At 41.1% G+C, this 21,325-nt stretch overlaps 1 protein-coding gene across 1 annotated transcript in view; it reads right to left on the minus strand.

Moving 5' to 3' along the window:
* The window catches only part of LOC125888249 (calsyntenin-2-like), a 377,475-nt gene that overhangs the window by 98,832 nt on the left and 257,318 nt on the right, over nucleotides 1–21,325 (minus strand). The window contains exons 6-8 of the mRNA XM_049575486.1: nucleotides 13,603–13,788; nucleotides 11,449–11,706; nucleotides 8,445–8,566 (exon numbers count right to left, since the gene is read on the minus strand). Coding sequence (XP_049431443.1) covers nucleotides 8,445–8,566; nucleotides 11,449–11,706; nucleotides 13,603–13,788 — 566 coding nt within the window. The remainder of the gene's footprint in view (nucleotides 1–8,444; nucleotides 8,567–11,448; nucleotides 11,707–13,602; nucleotides 13,789–21,325) is intronic.

A 21,325-nucleotide genomic window follows, 5' to 3' on the forward strand; every position in this document is an offset into this window, starting at 1 on the left:
CACATACAAGTGCTGGCTGGGAACTTCCTGTGTAGAAACTTTACCAGATCATCTTTGTCACTGGGCCCATAGAGCAAGCACACTAGAGACTTGTTGGCAAACAACTAACTTCTAATGACCGACCTAACCAAACTGAATTTACGGTTTAGACCTCTGCTAACTCGAATGGGGATAAAATGGTTTAAATTTGACATGCTTCTACACTTTTGTAATTGCCATCGGACCGAATGGACAAGTCCTGCTAGCAAAGCTAATCATTTTGGCCACACAAGTAAGAAACCTTGGTCTCATTTTAGATTATGATCTCAAGTTTAAATTTCATTTTAGTTAATTGAGAAAGACTGCGTTTTATCATTTACACCATGCAGCTAAGGTACGACCTCTACTAAGCCAGCGAGATGCTGAGAAGCTTGTTCATGCTTTTGTTTCCAGTCGTCTTGACTATTGTAACGACCTACACACTGGCCTACCTAAAACTGCAAAGATACAGACCATTCAGAATGCTGCTGCTGCTGCTGCCAGGGTTTTCACAAAAACTAAAAAGAGAGACCATATAGCTCCTGTTCTACGTAATCAATATCTTTTAGAATTCATTTTAAAAATCCTCTATTAGTTTTTAAGGCTCTTAAAGGCATCGCCACCTCCAGTATAATAGACTCCCTATCACCTTATGTCCCTCCACGAACTCTGAGATACTCCACAGCTGCTCTTTTATCTTTTCCTGATGTCACTACAAAAATCTTTGGGGATGCTTCTTTCAGCAACTACTCCCCAAAAACATAGAACGCCCTGCCTTTAAATATTAGACCTGCTGGCTCAGTGGACAGTTTTAAACGACAACTCAAAATATATCTTTTAAACATAGCCTATAACTAGCAGCTATCTGTTTTATAATTCTTCATATGTATTTTTATTATTTGATTAATTCATTGAATTATTAATTAATTTATTCTTCTCTTTTCTCCCTGAATGAGTGTTGTATAACTGCATGGTTTTATTTCTTTGCTGTTCATCTCTGCCGCTGATTTGTAAAGCACTTAGTGCTGCATTCTGTGCGTGAATGGTGCTATATAAATAAAGTTACTTCATTCATTTTGCAGGGGTTGTGATGTTCAAGAAGTGACATCTCTTTCAATATGTAAGTCTATGGAAATAAGTATTTTTGGGATCACTCGACAGACCTGGAAGTTGTAATTCCATAGTTTGGCAACTATGTCCAATTGGCGGAGCTGTTCCTGAGAGACAGATTTACCTATAGTCAGACTCAGAAACAAGTTTTTGGAATGATTTATGTAAAATTTAAGTTAAGTCATAGAGGTTAAGGAGGCTCACACTGCTTGCCCCATCATGCATTGTTTTGCCAGACTTCCTGAATCTCTGTCACACCACATTGAGAAAGCAGGAAGTCTGGCAAAATAATGCATGATGTGTTATTAAAGTAAAGACTCAGGTCTTAAAGTACTGTAATTTCCATCAAAGCTGAAAACGTTTAAGGAGCTGCTTTACATAATACAGAAAAATGTCAGATATGTTGTCAAGTTATCCAAACGAATGATTCCCAACAGCTGCCGATGCATCCTTTAAATAAAATGAGGATGATGGAGCCTGTGAAGACGCTATCAACAATTTAATATAACACCCTTTGAAAAGTAAAGGCTTCTGACTTAATTCAAAAAAGTTTGATTTCTCTGGATCAATGGAATAATGAAGCTTCACTTGCCGTCAATACGCTGTTGAAGAACTAAAGTCTGAGTGGGTGTGTGAGTTCCTCTTTCAGCCCCTGAATTTCCCTGACACCTGTGTGAGCCAAAGGCTATTTTTTTGGACAGTGCAGACTTGATCCAATTTTCTACACACTTATAACATATGCAGGGGCTCACACAGGACTGGCTCATGCAGAAAACAACTTCAAGATTGACAGTCTCCTTTGAGACGCTTGAATGCAAGTCGGCATTTAAAGAATATGAAACCGCACACAAAAGACACGTTCAATACACGCTTAATGCAAAGTGCTTCAATGAAGTCAATAAAAACCTCAGGCCATCTCTCTCCCTCAATAATACACACAGCACAGATAGCAAAGCTTAAAATACTGAATCACACTGAACACAATAGGTCTGGACGCACAATGCCATGCTGCCGTAACTACTCTGTGCCTGTTATTAACAGATAGTACACTCATTTTTTTTTAACAGGTAAAACTAATATCTGCAACCATCTCTTCCCTCCCTCCCCCGTTCCAGTCATTATGTAGCTACTCGCAGTGCCTGATTGGATTGTATGAGAAATTAATTGGACTTCTGTGATAAACCAATGTAGGGATAGAAGGAGATTCTTCTGTGGGAGACTTCTCTGGGCTGGAGGTATTCAGAAGTTCATTTTGTTTAAAATACATTAGCAGGTGACGAAGAAGTGGCAAGAAGGCGAGGGGAGATAGCAACTTAATGAAAGTTTCCTTTCATGCCGCGGGGTTTCAGAGACAACTATTAACAAGAGGGAGGAAGATGAGAGAGGGGACGTAAAAAAGAGAGGGAGATTCAGAAAGTGGTCGGGAAACTTTACAGTTTAACAACTATTGTTCAGCCTGGTTCAATTGATTTATGTGGTGCCGGCGCAGTTCCTAGAAAGTTTTATCACGTAGTAGTAATGAAATAAATAAACTGAGATCAATTTAGACAAGGCCATGGAATTAACTGTCTATATCTCTTTATTAACCTTAGAACTGTCAGAACATAACCTAGTCTGCCAACTTAATTTATGTAGAATTTCATCAAATGTGGCATATGAGGAGACCAATTTAAAGCTGTGCAGAGATGTGATGCATTTTATCATAGGTGATTTACACTTTATGACACTAGAATTACCACAAACAAACAAGCTCATCAAAGAGAAAATTGCTCCCTCTAGCCTCTAAACGGCATTCAACCCTGCAGGTGTAGATTGCATTAGCGTGATTGTTTAACAGCACATAACAGGGAGAGGGAGCTGTTCTTTTAGTGCACGCAAAGTGCCACATCATAGAACTCAGAAAGGCTGAGCATATTGACATGCTGATATTTGCTAACTAGAACTAAACACAAAGTAGAGCTGATGCTGATGTGAATGTCTTTTTTGTTCATGTGAGAATCATGCTGCTACGACAGTATTTTGACAAACTGATCACAATAAATCACATCCGTGAGACTTGGAGGCCAAAGGTTGGATTACAGACCCCGATATATTACCTCCACTCACGTAGACAGACATTCTAAACTACCGAACAACTTCAATTAGTAGCCTGGACTATTATTTGAACTCAGCAGGCCTACATTTGGGACAGGCCTGTATTTCCTTTTACACAAAACTGTTACTCAGCAAAGTTAGGAAATAAAATTAAATTGTTTATTTGAACCAGTATGAACATTACTTGCATAAAAATTAGGCTTTGAATAACATATCAATCATGTGTTATGTTATGGCACTTGTTTCACCGATATATGCCGACACATCACTTTTTCCTGCTAAAGCAATATTCATAACTTGGATTAATATTTATGAAAAACATTTTTGATTCTGTCGATCAGTGGACCTTACAGACCAAAGAAATCTAAATAACTTATCGGGTAATATAGGACTGGACACTTATTCTGTTGTTTTTTCATCATGCCGGTAAATCTGAATGAATTACGATCTTCTCACTTCTCATGGTTACAGTAAAATGAAGAGAACTGAGCTAACGATATGTAGTATTTCCATATTAACAAAAGTTTAAACATTTAGATTTGTATGTGCGATCTATACAGCCAACTATAGTTAGCTCAAGTGGGTACTCAACAACAGTGGCGTGCACAGACTATTTGAAAAGCAGGGGCGAAAAGAAAAAAAAGGGCACATACAGCACGTTCTCGCCACGTTTTGGCTCCCAGGAGGGCACTTTAGCGAGCATTTTTCAACAATTGGGCCCCCCACGTGCACACCACTGGTCAACAATCCAGTTTTATACAGCCTAAGAATTTCTATAAAACTGAACTGCTTGGTAACCAGACCAAGCCTCTAATTGAGACAGGCTTTTATTTGTCAAAATGTGTAGCTACACCAGGCTAGTGAAAGAGATTGGACATTAAATTGGGACTAGGCTGAAGTTTTACGGTATATTGTTTTGGTGATAGAATGATAGAGATAACAGAATTTGACCTAAGGATTTATTTTATTTATTTATTTAACCTTTATTTAACCAGATAAAAGACCCATTGAGATCAAGACCTCTTTCACAAGGGTGACCTGGCCAAGAAAGGCAGCAGCACACGTCATAATAAATACTACAAATGCAAAGACGGATAAAAAGATACAAACATTGAAACACGAGGAGCAGACAGGTGCAAAATGTTATTAGATAGTAAGGCATAATGGCTTTTAGTTCTCTGAAGAAAAGTGCGTAAATAGTGCTAGAGGAAGTGAAGGCATCACCAGAGTTATTATAATCCATTAATGTCTGGACCAAATGTCAGGGAAATCCAGTCACTTGCTGTTGAGACATTTGACTGAAAAACAAAAATGTCAACCCCACGGCGGCGCTAAAGGAAAAGTCAGAGGGTCAACAAACTTACTAGGATGCCTTTTCAGGGGACCATGCATGTCTGTATCAAATTTTGTGCCAATCCATCCAGAAGATATTGAGATATTTTACTGGATAAGTGAAACTTTGACCTGTAGCAACTGCACGAAAAGTCAATGCACCATGAAAGTTAGTCGGATTCATCCTCTGAGAACCTTGAAATATGCACAAACTGCAGCACATCCAATAGTTAGTGATGATCGACTCACAGACCAGCATCGTCATCCCCAGAGTCATGCCACTAGTATGGCTAATAAAATGTTAGATGCTTACAGGACTGTATCCAGGATTTTGGAAACACTACAGTTATTAGTCCAAGGTCCCCAAACATACTCTTTACCCACACTAAGAAACTCTCATAACACCAGACACCAACAAGAAGGTCTCTAAACTCCCTCTTATTTACATTTTATATATGAAATTATTCAGCCCACTGTTGAATATTTTCTGTAAATCTTAATCCCCTAAGTGCAGGTTTTAACGCCTTCTCCATACTGCCAGAAACAAACTGATTTTCAAACTGGATTTTCAGTTCAAGTCAATTCAATTTAACGCAACTTTATTTTTATCCTTGCAAGGGCAGCTCGAGAGCAAGTCAACACATACGCACATTATAAATATGTATTCTTTGGCATTGGCATTCATTCAAAGGAGTCAGTGAGCAAAATTACCACCGAGGTTTTTCTCTTGTTGAATGTAGCTGGGTTTATGGTCTGGATTGCTAGTTTTACGTCTCCTTCAGTACAGCATGATGTTCATTTTTGTACATTAGGTCGCAGTAGAATTAAGTAGACAATAAAGCAGGGCGTGATTACCTTGTGATTGACAAGTTGGTACCACAGCGACCTCACCAGGTCCTCAATCAGATCCTCTCCTCCAAATATGGTCACTTCTGGTCCCAAAAAATAAAGATGGCGATGGCCAAAATGGCAAAATCTGGCTTCAGAACGTTTGTCCACAAACAGTGGGTGACATCATGGTGACTACTTCCAATTTTTTTTTTATCTATTCTATTCAAATTTCCCTAGACGATGCCTCACCCATGCCATGCATCGTCAGCAGAGTGATGGACGACCCCCCCCCCCCCCCCAATCAAGGCCAGTCATGTGTCTGATCAAATTAGGCCTCGGTGCTGTGTCTGGATGTCCAGGCTCAGCTGTGTGTCTTTCCCTGGGATCAAATGTCCTCGCCAGGCGACAGTGGGGTCTTTCGAGTTGAGGTGACCTGTCTGACATTAAGACAGCAGCCTTGATCAACAGACAGCTGCTATCTACACACATACATATATGCACACACACACACACACACACACACACACACACACACACACACACACATATATGTCCCTGGAGTGACCGTGTTTCTGCCTCTGTTTGCTATGCCTGTTTGTTCAACTATCCATCACTTAAAATATTTTGGAAAGGATATCACTCTGCTCTTAATGGATTAAATATTAAATATGAATCACCCAAACGTATGACAAAGTGTCATTTTTTCAACCCATGGATCACTGAATCAAAGCGATGACATTTTTTGGCTGTGTTTTTCTAAAACATTTTTCTTGCCCTACTTATGCCAATATTTCCGTACCAAATAAAAAAGCCTCCCGAAATCATAGTCGCAATCATTTCCAATTCTGATCCCATGTCAGGTAACACAGTGTTTTATCTCTGGAAATATTTGATTCCTTAGATAAATCTCTGTATGACACATCAGGAGATGGCAGAGGAGAGAGGAAGGAGGAAAAAAGAAACAGCTCTGGCTATAATAAAATACTAACAGGAGACACTTCATATCCATGGCAAATATTTATTGCAGAGTCACTAAATCCATTAAAAAACTACACGGTTATTAAGTAGAGTGGTGTGAGAGTTCTCCAAATTAATTGGGGTTAATTAAAGTTTAGCCCGTTTTTTGGATTGGAGGAGGATTTCTGGTGCAGTCGAGCACTAAACAGAAATGCATACAAGAACTTGTGTTCACAAACCCTGGATATATTTAAAGCTTTTTATGAATCTAATGGGCGACCAGTTAGTCAGGGTCCACGGACTGATTAGTCATTTTCACTCCTGTATGAACCCGGATTGGAGCCAGACATTATAAACATTTGGGGGTCAGCCCAAATCCAGGGAGGTGTCGGGGCACGCTTCCCTGGTTAGATCTTATTCCCATTCAACTGATCTATACTTACAGTTTGAGATAATACAATAACTAAAAATCTGTTCATTATTTGGTAAAATGTAATAGTTGCCAAGGAAAAACAAATAATCCTGTAGAGTCTACATCCTGTATTGTTCTTCAGCTGTCTTCATCATTCTGAAACCATAACACAACAAATGTAGAGGATGACTAAAGCAGGATTTATACTTGTGTGTCAGCTCTATGCAGAGCCTACGCCGTAGCTTATGTAGGTGGTCTATGCTGTTGTGAGCATTTATACTTGTGCAGTGGTGTGTCTGTGTCACTCTGTAGTTACACCTCCGAAACACTAGTTGGCAGCAGAGGTTTCTGTGAAGTGCTGTAAAGTTTAGTTTGTTCAAGACACACCCAAAACACACATTAAACATGGCTGAATAGAGACAATTTTAATAGAGCAATTGTCTTTATCTGGACACATTTTCCCCACAAATACAACATGCTAATGTTTTAGCACAAGCCTATGGCATTTTACATGGTAAAAATTAGCTAAGTGGCTAGCAGACTTTTCCTCTACTCATATAAAGCCAGGGACAACAACAAGATTCAACAAAGGTAACATTCCAAAGTTTGACTCCATTCCAACTCACAAGGTTCCCCAACAAAACAACTGTCTCATACTAAACACGTATTTCAAACAAATACAACGCTAACGCTATTAGCACAAGCCTATGGCATTTCACATTGCATAGATTAGCCTAGCGACGAGCAGAGATTTCCTCTACGCATATGAAGCCAGCGCAGATCCTTCAGTATAAATCACACACAAGAATTAAAATGCTATTTTTGTTGAGGCTTTATTGTCTTCACAATTTATTGTTTCTTATCTGATATTAAAGTAAATAAAAGCTTTGTTTCCACTGAGGGAAATGGTTTTGGCTTACAAAAATAGACAGGAGGTCTGCGTTGCTGCGACGCATAATTACATTTCTGGGGAGGTGCACTACTGCGTAGGCTCTATGTCAATGCAGAGCCCACGCTGTAGGTATGGCATTGATTCAACATAGAGGTATAAATCCTGCATAATTTTCTGAGTAAAGTATTGTACGCAATGCAGGAGTAGAGTTCACAGAAAATGTTTAATTGACAAATCTGCTACATTTGAAGCCATCCCATAATAATCTGGGCTGCACTAATTGCAATTCATGGCTCTCCAACAATGCAAAGTAAATGTGGTCTTCAGTACTCTGAATTTAATATTAGGGCAACATAAGAACATTTACTCACTGATATTGGTTTTCTTCAGGGGATAGCATATCAGGATATACAGCATGGGTCTATATTATTATCTGTATGACACAAAGTTGAAGGTATTTTTAAAAACCTCAAAGATTCAAGGCTTTAGAGAAAACATTCAGGGCTGAAGCCACAGAAGCCGCCCCCTGCTTTGCCTCTATCCACACACTGTAAATAAACCCCATGATGTCTTCTAATATTAATGCAAGATGCAGACCAACACAGATTACGCAGACTGGATGTGTGAGGCCAGTTTAGTCCAGGCTAGAGGCTTCATTCCTGCCAATGACATTGGCCCATAACCTACTTATCATATCCACAAAAGTGAAGTTAAGGTTTAAACTGAGGTCACTTGTGTTAAGTGTCACAAAAGTTCCTTTGTCTGCCACATGTGTCCGGAAACATCACAGCGTCTTACCTGCTCCAGTTTCCAGTGAAACTCGGCCGGTCTGAAGGTGTCCACCTGGGTGAAGTCTCTCCTCAGCAGGAACACCAGGCGGCAATTATGGACATACAGCGAGTAGTGATGACGGTTCATCTCTGTGGGAGGGAGGGAGAAAGAGGAGTAGGCACCAGGGACCCAATCATCACACCTACTCCCTGTCATGTAAACCAGACATAGCTCTGTGAAACCTCGCTAAACTGGGACAGCAGCGCTGCTTTGAAGAAGGACAACTTTGCCAAGGTCATATCACATCATTTTTCACTGGAAATTTTTAAAACAAAATCCTCCCTTTGGGCAAAGCATGCTACAGTGTTTCTAAGTTTGTTATGCTGGATCACAACAGAGCTCAGAACTTTGTTTGGTGTGACAGTTTTTGAACAGACCCTCTCCTCATATGAACCTTAGCATCATTTAAAGTATGTATGACATGCACAATATGCTTAAACAACCAACGCACATCTGAACTATCACTATTATGCTTTCAATGAGGATGCAATAGGCCATAATGTTAAGTTGAATTTCACTATAAACTTAAAGTGTGCTGCTTCTATGTATGGAGGCAACATACCTGTGAATGTTTAAATTTACATACATATAATTCTGGTTTTTGTCCATACTAGGTGGCCTATATTGCCTCATTTGTGTTGCCCAACCATTGTGTGTCAGTGCAACCGAGTCTGTTGTATAATGGGTACACCCCATTGTCAACTGACCTCCTGACACATTACACCAGCAACACAATTCAGAGGTGAGCAACAGATCTGCTCAGCTGATTTATAGTGAGTAGAGTTAAGATTTTAATTTTAACCAGCTTACAGCTCCTGCTCAGTTCACAATTTATTAGTAACATTAACATTTCGGCCCTTGTAGATGCCATTATTTCCAGCACTGAGCTTGAAAAAGTTATTCTGCCAGAGAGAGGTGGTAACACTGAAGAAATACTTAAAAGAAGAGAACTGTACTGGATATTTAATCTGCAAGCTCTATTTCCCAAAGGATTAAATGATGAGATACCATGATATGCCATGCAATAATGGGTTTGGGGGTGTCAAAGGACCAATTTATGATACACGGCATAAGAATATACAATTTTGATTATTTTAAATGATTTATGAAAGCTGCAAGGCCAGTGTGTTCTTTCATAAAATCAACATTGTTTGTAAATAATCTTGTACATGGCCTTATTGTGTAAGGAGCTTGGGTTTTATAGGTTTTTCCAATGTTTTTCTTGCTCTCTTGTTCTTCTGTTTCTAGGATATGTGACATATGGTGCACAGGCTGTTGTCAGTTATTAAAGGGACATTGTGAAACATTTTCAGTTGTTTACTGGCAAAAATCTATGTCTGCATTCATAAATATGTCATCACTGATGTATTATTACCTGCACCAATAATCTAACTTATTCTCGTAAAAGGAGAATTTCAGATTTGTTTGTACATTGTGCGGGTAAGTCATCTGGGGGGTTCCATAATGTTTCGCCATCTTGAGAATACATCCGCCAGCAAAAGTTTCCGTTGAGAGCCAGGCCAGCACTGTGTGACTGAGAAGCTGAAGGAGAGGAGTAAGAGGTGTTTCACTACAACATAGTCCCACTCTTTGAGCATAATGCAGGATCATACATATGCAGCATCACGGGAGACGGAATCCTCGTCACCAAGAAAGCGCAAAAGGGAATCAAAAAGGCAACGTGACCGGCGAATTCAAAAAATGAGGGTCAACATCAGGGTAGCCTTTCCCAGATGGAAAGAGCTGCTGAAGGAGAAAGATAATGCACTCACAGGCAGCGGCGCAGTGACTCGACGAGAGGGATGAGGTGTGTGAGGTTGAGCCACTTGTCAGTTGTCAAAGGGCAAGACGTGATTGGTTTGTTTCAATTTACATCCGCCCCAACAGTCCTACATTGTAAACACAGCCAGCATGGTGAGGAGGGGGTTTGTCAACTCGCATTGCGTGTCTGTGTAGCAGCCTGAATGAATACTCCATGTAGTATCGGATGACATGGTTTCATTAGTGTTATCATAGCTTTTTGGTGCACAGCAGCTACAGTTGTTGCAATACGCGTTTGAAACACTGAGGCGCTAGAGTGCACCATCTGTTTGAATGCAATATACAATTCTGAGGTTAGATGGGAGAAATTCCTACACACTGTGGCTTTAAGAAACCCACCCACAGCTGAGTAATTCCCTCACACCTGTGCACACCTGTGAAATGGGTGGGGCAGATTCTATTTATGCTTAAAGCTCTTGATGAAGGTCCAGGAGGACCGAAACGTTAGTGTTACTAATAAATTGTGAGGCTGATTAAGAGCAATGTGTGGGTTTTTCTGTTCAAAGACTCAAGTAATAATTTCCAATGCACCCGCATCTGAGACGGTTGGATGTGCTAATACCTTTCTTCAAACTGATTTCAACCAGCACACATCTACATGTCCGCTTAGCTGTTTGAGGATCATATTGTTGGGATATGGGTGGTGTTATTGTATGTTTTTTATTGTCAGAAATTCCCGTTGAAAGACTGAAACAAACAGTTGATAGCTGGTTTCTTGATAGATTTGACCAAATGTCACTCAAACAGGAGTAAACAGTGCATTTATTGAGGGACTGTTTTCATCTGCGGATTAATACCTATCTGGTGTTCAAGTAAGAATTTACAGTTTGGCAGCAGGGTGGTGTATGTAAGTGAAATTAACAAAAAAATAACCGCAGTGCCTGTGTTCAGTATAATTAAAAAATATGTTACCCAGTGCAACAGTGTGGCTTGTTTGTGGGAATTAATATTTTTTGGGCGACAACAAACAGATCATTTCCTTGTTTCTGGCTTATTTAATTTGGCTTGGTGTATTCCTGACAATAAGAAAAGTATAATTAGAAGATTGTCAGCTTTATACCTCAATTTTAATTTTTGTATGATGTGATCTTTTAGAATATAGTCTAAAAATGGGAACATTATAGTCCTTGCGTGTCAGGCTCACACTCACCGGTCTTATCAGAGTTACAGAGCAGTGTCTCCTTCTCAGCTCTGAGCCCAGGACTTGGTCCATGTTTCATCCAGGTCGCTATGGTGAACTGGTCAGTCAGATTCTGGGGCACCACCCAGTCTGGGATTTTAGCTGCCTGATGACCGTCAAACCTGAAGATCAAGTCGCTGTCCCTGCCGCTGTCAGTCACCAGGGAAGCTGTCCAGTTGGTGGCAGTGCTGGGGGCAGGCAGAAGGTCAGTGCTGCCTGACGAGGCCCCTGAGGTCATTGCCGTGGGGACAAATAAGAGGTGCGACAGGAGAGGTGTCAATAACAATCGTGGCAGATCTGCAGTGTATATTGGCCTAACCTTGGCTATGATTACTTATGAGTGAGGCAGATGGCAGGGCTTAATATGTAATCAATGGGCCGAGATGGATAGAGGATGTGGGTATTGATTCATGGCAAATGAAACTGACTTTCAAAAGGAAAGAGATGTGAGTCATCGTCCCTTAATTCAGAACGTGGCTCCCCACTAAAATGTGACTCTATGGAAACACAAAGGACATATTGACCGAGTACTATTTTAACACAGTAAGAAAAGACACCGGACATGAACTTGGTGAGAAGGACGGTGAGTCACATGATCATATGTGACGCATGGCATGGCACACACTAAGCATTTCTTTTTTTTTTTGATGTTTTTGATGTGGCCAGAATAAATAGGTGAAATTCAGATTCGTCAATGTTGTTCTGAAGATTTGTGTGTGTGCCAGCTTTTTAATTTAGGTCCCAATGTTGAAACTACATTATGTGACCTTTAGTTTAGCACCACAAAGGGAAAAACTTGTAAAGTGCATCCTCTCTAAGACCTAACTACAACTCCATCATTCCTTTGACACAATAACCTCAATATGTTGAGCCCTGAATGATCTTTGTTTTCAAACTGTCACTTTGACAAACGTTATTTTTGCCATGTCGTTCACCTTGTTCCAGAATGTATCCGACATGTCCTTACCGATCTATCTCCATGTGGCAGTGAAAAATGCTTTTCACGCAATTAAATCACATTTATAAATCATTTGTAACAGCTTATGGACGGTAATAAATCAAAGCCATACGGGAACCATGCTGTTCCGAGGAAAAATTGGCAATGTCAGAATTCACCATGTCTCCCTTGTCCGGCAAACAATTGCAACATGCATCTGTTCATTCCTGCTAATAACACGGCGTTAGCACATTAATTGATGTTTTTCCCCCGTCTGTAAAGCTCTGTTTTTCTCCACCTCATACTCATGCCAGTGTCGACGTTCTGACTCCAGTAATTAGATTCCCTCAGTAAATAAATACGCATCGACTTCTCCAGCACCCAGCTGCAGCCTTCTCTTTGCCCGATGTCTTTGTACATTATCTCAAATTGATTGTGCTTTAAAAAAGCAATTACAATTTATTCTATTCGCTATCAGATAACGATTATGAGGTGCCTGAAAAAGACTCTTTAGTGGTAAACCATGCATGGACCGGGAGCCAGGGGAGGCAGGGAGGGGACGCTATGCATTCAGATGAGCTGGAATGGGGCTTGTGAAGGCCGTTAGTCAAAGATGATGACTCTAGCCCCCCTGCTGGCGGTGCAGTGTGGGCGGGGAGGGGGGAGCGGGTAGGCTCGGCTGCTTTGTTGGCGCTCTGGGCACCGACACGGCAGCTCGGCTGCTCATCAGTCACCGAGGAGAAAGCGTGGCTGCATCTGAGGCAGCTAATGCCCTCGCTCTGTCACATCATTAGTGACACAGCTTTAAGTTGCTATTCTTGTGCCTTCATTTAGCACAGGGGTTTACCAGGGACACAAGCGGAGATAAGAAAGCAACATGTACCGGGAGCTTTCAGATGTTGGTTTAAAAAGGGCAGAGAACGGTGCCTCAGGCCCTGTCTGACCCTGGCACTCAGACTGTGGATTCCACTGATGCTTTTAGCAGCAGCTTACTTCATATTCATTGCACTAACTTTCAGTTTGCCACCTCAGTCAGAAGTCACCTTTGATCAGCCATCTACAGTATATTCTACATATCCACCACCATCCTAATAGCCACAGGTCCAACTCTGCTTGTGATTCTGCTCACACAAATATGATTATGATATTCAAAACACAACAGAAATGTCTTTATTTGCAGAACCAACCACAGAGTTTCTGTAGAGACTTCTCAGAGTAGGTCTCACGGTCGCAGCCTTTCCCGATGTGGCTGGTCTGCAGCTCCACTGTGGTCCTCACCGACGACAGGGGCCCACCACAGGTCTCCAGGTGCATTTTAGGAAACAGCTGCTTGCTTCCTGTCCCCGGCTCATAGTCCACACGCTTGCTCCAATCTGGGGGAAGAAGGAGATAGCGAGTGATAGCGTTAGAGATGGCAGAAAGGACAGATTAAACTGCAGTCTGTCGTGGAAACACCAACCCTGCTGCCGATGATTATCTGAAATGATATCTGATTTTCACGAGCCCACTTGTTGCTTTTTGTTATTGCACGTTTTTTTCGCCTCATTTTGTCCACTTAGGCTACCATCAAAACAAGACTCCATTTCCAATTTTTCACTGTCACTGATATTTCTGGCATCACAACTCAATATCCTCCTGGCAGAATGTGCCCGGCTAATGAAATTTTTGCATTGTTGTTGGAGTGCAGTGCAGCGCCGGCATTAGCGGGAGTAGTCATTATGCTGTCACTGTCTGTCCTGTCAGCTGCGAATTGCGTTTTCTGTCCAGGCAGGCTATTATTTTGTGCGATAGTGATGGTTCTGCTTTTCCCTTCATTTTTTGCCAGCCTTTGTGTTGTGAATTTGTGATTGTCTGCACAGTCTCTTTCGGAGATAACAACAGACTGAAGTGCAAAATTAGGTTGCTTGTTTAGGGTTTATATGAGTTTTGTTTGCAGTGAGCCGATCTCAATCATTATCAGAGATTCAAACTGTGTACCCTGCATATCCATAAATGCTGTCAACACAGATTTCCAGCATTTGCTCAGTCAGAGCCCTGTCAGTCCAGTTGCCTTCCACTGTCATGCGGCAGCAACATTGCATCATCACTGTACTAAATTCGTACTTTAAGACCAAGATATACCACCTGACAATTAATTGGACACCAAACTCCCAACCATACTATCCCATCCATCAGGGTTGTTTGCTTCAACACACAAATGAGTTCCCATCCATCCATCTAGGTATCTGTCTATCTATCGAGCATTGCTAGCTAGGAGCTGGAGGCATGAGCATGAAGCCGAGCTGACGTGAGGAGAAGAAAGGGAGCAGCTCTTTGTTGCTCACCAGCCTGTTAAATCTGCCATGTTCGCTTCCTCACACACTCACCACCTCGTGCTCCAACACATACACACACTGCATCTGTTTTGTAGTTGATTTACCTCCTCCAGACTGCGGGTGCTGTGGGCTGCTGCAGCACTGTTACTATGGGATTGTCACTGGCTGTGATGAGAATAGGCACAAACAATGGTGCGGGCTAAACGAGAACAAAAAAACGCAGGCATGAGCACATAAAAAAGGACGCAAACACAAAAGGCTCGACTGAGTTTTTTTTTCTCACACATTTCTTTTGCACACAATTACTGTATATATTGTGTACATGGTTGATTACCCCTATCCCCTTATGCTGTAGTCCCTTTTGGAGGATCATGGCTCAAAGCTAGTCAGGTATAGCTAGCTGACTGATCAAGATCAAGGTTTAAGAAGTATTAGGAATGACTGAAGACCCACATTTAAAGCTCACAACAACAACCGACTTGCATCAGCTTTGTAAGATTAAGCGTTTAGCTAGCCTTGATGTCAGTGATTAAAAAAAAAAATCCTAGTTACTTCTACAACAAAGGTTCATCAGTTATTCTTCTACTGGCTTTTCTCTCCTTCCACCATTATCCATTGCGAGAGGCTTAAAAAACAGCATCTTCTCCAAGAGTTAGATGAGAATATTGCTACCACTCTTTGTTATGACCCAGGTCATTATCTGTCTCAGTGATGTCTCTCTCCTCCCCTCAGAGTGTGTGCATGTGGTTGAGTGTGATTGGACGTTTGCTGGTTGGACCTTCAAAGAGATTGCTGTCACCAAAATGGTCCAGTGCAAGACAGAATATTTTTAAACGCCAGCTGATAGATGCACTTCCCTCTTTTCACAATGCCACTTTCAACAAAGTCAGTACTTGGACTGCAGAGTCCGTTTCCACCAAACACTTTCAGTATGGTACCTGTGGAACCAAAAGTAACCCTTCAGACATGGTACCTAGACCCTAGCGTTTCCATGGCAAACAGTATCCTTAAATGTGGGCGGGGTTGTTGTCACTCACTGCTCCGTCCAGCACTCACTGTATTTCCTCATTATCAGTGACACAGATGGAAGTCTGCACCTTGTTTGTCGTCCACAAAACGGAACAAAATAAAAGAGGCTGCAGTGAGAGAAATAGTGGGTTTGTGCATTTAGTCCTTCTAAGACAAGCTCAGGGGTTTAGTGTTGCCATTGCCCGACGCTACGGCAACACTTTTCTTTTCTCTGAGTGAAGATTACAATATATGCAGTCCACCTAACCTGGCTGAAATTAATATACAGTAAACGCTTCATGATCCACTCATTGCTAGAAGTGTACGTCATATAAAAAATTATGTAATGGTCAGAGTTGTCATATGGAATATTTAAGGTGTGTTGATTGATTCACGTTGTGATCTCATACATTACAAGTGAATGTTCCACCTTAAAAGTTGCCGGCAGTCAGCCCAGTGAATGAAGTTATTGTTTCTCAGACTCCAGCTGCTGTGAGAGGCAGCAAAACATCCTATCATTTCATAGTTACAGTTCACTTACTCTCCATGGTATGAACAGTGGTTACATGAGCCTCAAAGCCAGACACAACTCAGCCCTGAGCAGAGTGACCGTCCTCTACTGACCAATCAGACTGCAGTGTTCACAGCTCCACCTTTTCGTACCAGATCTGTGTGCTAGGTACCCCAACAGAGGGGGGACCAAACATGGGGATGATACGGAACGGTTCCATTGGTACCATCCACAACTTTTCACAGGGGAAATGGAAAAAAAGCGGACTGAACTGAACTGTACCGTACCAAACTGCTCAGTGGAAACAGGGCTCAAATGTAGATTTTGTTTGTGAGTGCCTGCAGGTAAAAACTTTTGTCTTTGTTTACTTGAGTGTTGAATTTGATCACTTTCTTATTTAGGAGAGCTTTCTGATCAGTTTAGAGTAGGTGAGTCGAGTTTTTGTTTCACCTCTTTTTTTAGAGTTGTTAATTGGTTTTCTTGTATTTTTTTGTTTGAGCACAGTAAACAGAGCACTCTCAGCGGGTTTAGTAAGAGTGAGAAGCCCTTTTTGTTTGGCACTGTCATGTTCTTTTCTCTTGTTTTGAATGGTAGAAGTTTAGGTTAGAAACTTGTCTTTTGTTTCACTTTTGTGTTTGGTTGGGGAAGTTCAGTGTCCATGAGTATATGTGTGTTTGCTGTTTTGGAAACTGCTCAACTCTGGAGTCAAACAGATTGCCCACTTTGTTGAAATACTGTAGTATTTTATAACTGGCCTTCCTTGGGAGTGGGAAGAGTGGGGAGTCACAGCATGTTCTAAGTTCCCCTAGACCTGGGACATAACGCTCCTGTTTCTGTCTGTTAAATATATGGAGCCAGGAGATGGTGAGCTTAACTTAGCTTAAATACAGGAAACTGGAGGAAACAGTCAGCCTGTCTCTGTCCAAAATCTGACAACTATCAGCTATAAAGTTAGAGTCTCATCTGTTTTTTTGTCAACGTTCTGGTGACGACAGTCCTCCAGGAAGTCGCTGCACCTGTCTGGCAAAAGTCTGACACATAATCCCCTGTAAAACTGCAATCTGTCTCTTTAACACTTTAGTTTATCTGTAAAATCAGATTTCATATCACATGAAAGTGTAGATGCTGGAAGAAGCAGGAACATTCTCACCCATAATCTTTTGTCTTGGTAACTGATGTAACACAGCAAAGATTAGTCGATACAAAAACACTGTAAACACGTTCAAATCCAGTGGGTTATGTGTTTACTAAATCAGTTTTCTGGCCTTTGTTTTTGCTTTGCCATGCTGAGTGAAGGAATGAGGCTGTGCCTTTTAGATTCAGGTTGGAGCGAGGGCGCAGCAGATGCTCTGGTAATAACACACTCTGTCGACAACTGGGAGTCAAATAACCTGTCAATGACTTGGCTTTTACACTGCCAAGCTGCTTCCACACACAAAGAGGGAGGGCAGGACAGAGCAGAGCCTGGTTAAGGATGCATGGAAAGGAGTGAGGGAACGTAGAAGGACAAATGAGGAGTAATGGGTGGAGGATGTAATGTGCATATCTAAGTGAGAAAGGGTTGGGTTGGGGTTGGAAGTGGGTGATTAAGGTTTATGGGTTAGAGAGCACTGGACAAACATGAGAAATAGGGAAAGGTGCTGGCTTTGAGGTGGTTTCCCTCTCAAGGTCTCTGAATATTTTTTAATGTCATGGAGTAAACGCCTGTAGACTATGTGTCTAGAGTGGGCAGTGACCAGCATCTGTTCACTAATCTTGGTACCTTTAGATATATGGATAAATGCATACGGGCCACTGACATCTCACTAGCCAAGTCCACTACTGAGGATACCCATTTTGGATAAAGACAAGATGTGAGGAGCTTTCCAAGATGATAAATCCTGATGACATGTAGCAACACTAGCAAGTCAATGCTGTCAATTATCCACTGCAGTACTTCCAAATCTGTTACATAGACCGGCACAAAACTGTAGACATTCATGTTCCCCAGAGGATTTATCTTAAAGATATGATGAGCTCCTGACTTTTCCTTAATCAGTTGATTGAAATGATTTGGTTCAGGCTAAAATATCTTGACGACAATGGGATGGATTGCCATGAAATTCCTTGCAGACATTCATGGTTCCTGCAGTGCCAATTTTAATAACTTCTTCTAATTTATTGCCATCAGGTTAACATTTTGATTTGTCCAGTGTATCAGATTTTAATTGGTGGTGTGTTACCAATACCTGCAATACTGATGACATTCCCACCAGCATCAGGCTGCTAACTAGCTTATGCTAGCAAGCTAACAGGCTAAACTTAGATGGTAAACCTGGTTTACATTACCTGCTAAACTAAGGATGTTAACAGTCTAATTGTGAGTGTTAGCATTTGGCACATTACAGCCTCATGTTGTGTTCACACGGGCACAAATACAACAAATTTGCGCAACTGAATTACACATAAAGTCAACGTAAAGACGTGATAAGACGTGAATTCCCACTGGGTAGTGTGATGGAGGCGACGCAAATGATGCAAAATACATGAATTAAGCAGCAGGAATGAAGCGAGTAGCATAATTTCATGTCATATGCTTTTTTCACAAGATTTGAAGAATCTGACCTTCAATGGCCAATCTGTGCCATGATAGCCAATCAGCAATGAAATCCCTTGGGGATGTATGCTGCTGAGGATGTACCAGCAGATGTTCATTGATCGATTCAGCAAATTAATCCGTGTATGACAGGAGTCAACACAAACTACTGTAACTTTCAATGTAGTGTGAATAACACGGCGTGAAAATTTGCATTCGGTGTGAACACAACATCACAAGGCCACTATGGTGTGACTCATGGAGGGATTACTGAGCAGGCCTCCCCCTCCAGTCTTCATCTGTGAGGTTGCAAAATATCACTTGCAGGGGCATAGCCATCATTTCAGAAATGAGGGGGACAAATTGTTCAGAGGTCTATTGAGTGATTTATCATCCAATTGCATTCAATTGTGCCTCTCCTTAGTGGCTAAAGAGCCACATAACACAGTCACAGTACAGCACTAGGGGACCGACTTTAGTTCTTTAAAATTATATACTATCAAAATCTAAAGTTTTAGCTCCAAAACTCTTGTTGAGTTGACACAGAATGACCCTCGAGCATCTACAGGCAGTGGTCGAAGTGCTGATTTTTAACAAGAGGGATGCAATGTAGCTTTGATTTTTTTTTTTTTTTTTTTGCGTGCACACAGCATCAAATATGACAGCACAGATGTGCAAAATTAATCAACATAAAGAAAAATATCATGACCTATACCTGCCACAAATAATGCAGTAGTATTGCTATTGCGATACAGTCAAAAAACATTTCAGAGTATAAATAAGAGTAGGTCTGAAATAGCTGTGAATATTCACTCTTATCCTATAGACATTTCCTTAGGCAGTTATAATTTCTCCTTACCTGTGAAGCCTTGAGCTGATAATTGGTACTGCTGTCAGGTCCCTGTCCTGATACCTGCCTGGTTTCTCCCTGTCCCTCTTCTATCTATTCTAATAATATAGATAATACATGTGCAAAGCAAAATTCATAAATAGAATTAGAAATAGTAGTGGTGACATAGCTGTGGAAATTAACCTCAAAGTCACTTCTATGCTATAGATGTGTTCTCTTAGCCAGTTATAATCCCCCCTCACCTATGAGAACCCTGCTACACCCATGATCACTTGTATTAGTGTACCGACCAGGAAGAGACTCAAAATGACCACTAAGAGGTGCAAAGAGACACAAAATAATTACAATGAGGACTATAAACCAACAAAGAGACACAAAATGACAAACAGACAAAAACAAAAATGATAAAAAATGATCTCAAAGACACAGAAAATCACCAAAAAAAAAAAGCATCATGACGACAAAGACATGCAATACAACAGAAAAAAGAGGTAAAACCACAAAGTCTGTGTGTCTTTCTCCTGTTTGGGTGGTGGCAACTTTTGCATATCTGTGCCCAAGGGCCCACTGTTTCGTTATCTGCCCATGGCGTGACTTTACACTCTCATTCTGGTTATGTTTCGTAGGGAATTGTTGTTATGCAATATCTAATGTTAGTGGAATGGCAACATACTCAAGCAGGCATGATTGACCGTCTTTCATGACAGTTCTGATCACCATGCAGTTCGTGACTGACCCCACTTTGACAGAAGCTGATGATGAATGTAAACAGAAAGTGTCAAATGCACCACCCTCAAATATAATGAGGAATGGGCTCACTGGTGGGAACGCAAATGAGTTACAAGGAGCGTGGGTGCAGCACATCGTGAAAACAAATCACAAGACCAAGTACAGTAGCAGATGTTCCTTCACGCCAAAAGACACATTTCTTTTTGAGACACGACTCCCTTCCATGCTAAGGCCTGAGGTAGGGGGGTGTTGAGACAGTGTGGAACTACTGACGTAGACATATGAGCTGTTAAGGAAAAGAAAATAAAATGAACAGAGATACACTCTCACCACAAAGCAAAAACAGTTTACTCTTCATTTCATAGCCTCTGTTTAGATAAGACCCATACAAATAGCCTCATATCACTGATAAATATATGGCAGCGGCATTTATCTCTAATAATGGGAAACACTGCAGCAATAACATGAAAAACTGTCCTTTGCCAAAAACCCACTGGACTGTACTGAGGTGTGTTTACGGGCACAAACAGAGAAACACATCTCTGCCTTGAATCTGTGTTCTTTTAAAATGTCTCATAATGGAACCTTTCGTCTGTGTTTTGAAACACCAAACCTGTATCGCCATCCTTCTCCCTGACATAGTTTTTAGGCATTGGTATGCTTCTCTCACAAGTTGTTAGAAATGAACTCGAACTAAATACTTTCCACAGAAACCTTGTGTTAGTTTATGAAATAACACAACCTCTTGCTGTACAGGACTGATACTCTGACATCCATATTGTGATAGTTTGTGTTGTCCCTGAGGCAGAAGTGTTTTTCTTTCCTAAAGATATTTAAAGTGCTGTAACGGCATTGACAGAGTGACATAAAAACTGACATCTGATATTGACATAATGGCATCGTATTCACGTTGCAGACTCCA

Source organism: Epinephelus fuscoguttatus, linkage group LG5, assembly GCF_011397635.1.
Source record: "Epinephelus fuscoguttatus linkage group LG5, E.fuscoguttatus.final_Chr_v1".
NCBI classification, from domain to species: domain Eukaryota; kingdom Metazoa; phylum Chordata; class Actinopteri; order Perciformes; family Serranidae; genus Epinephelus; species Epinephelus fuscoguttatus.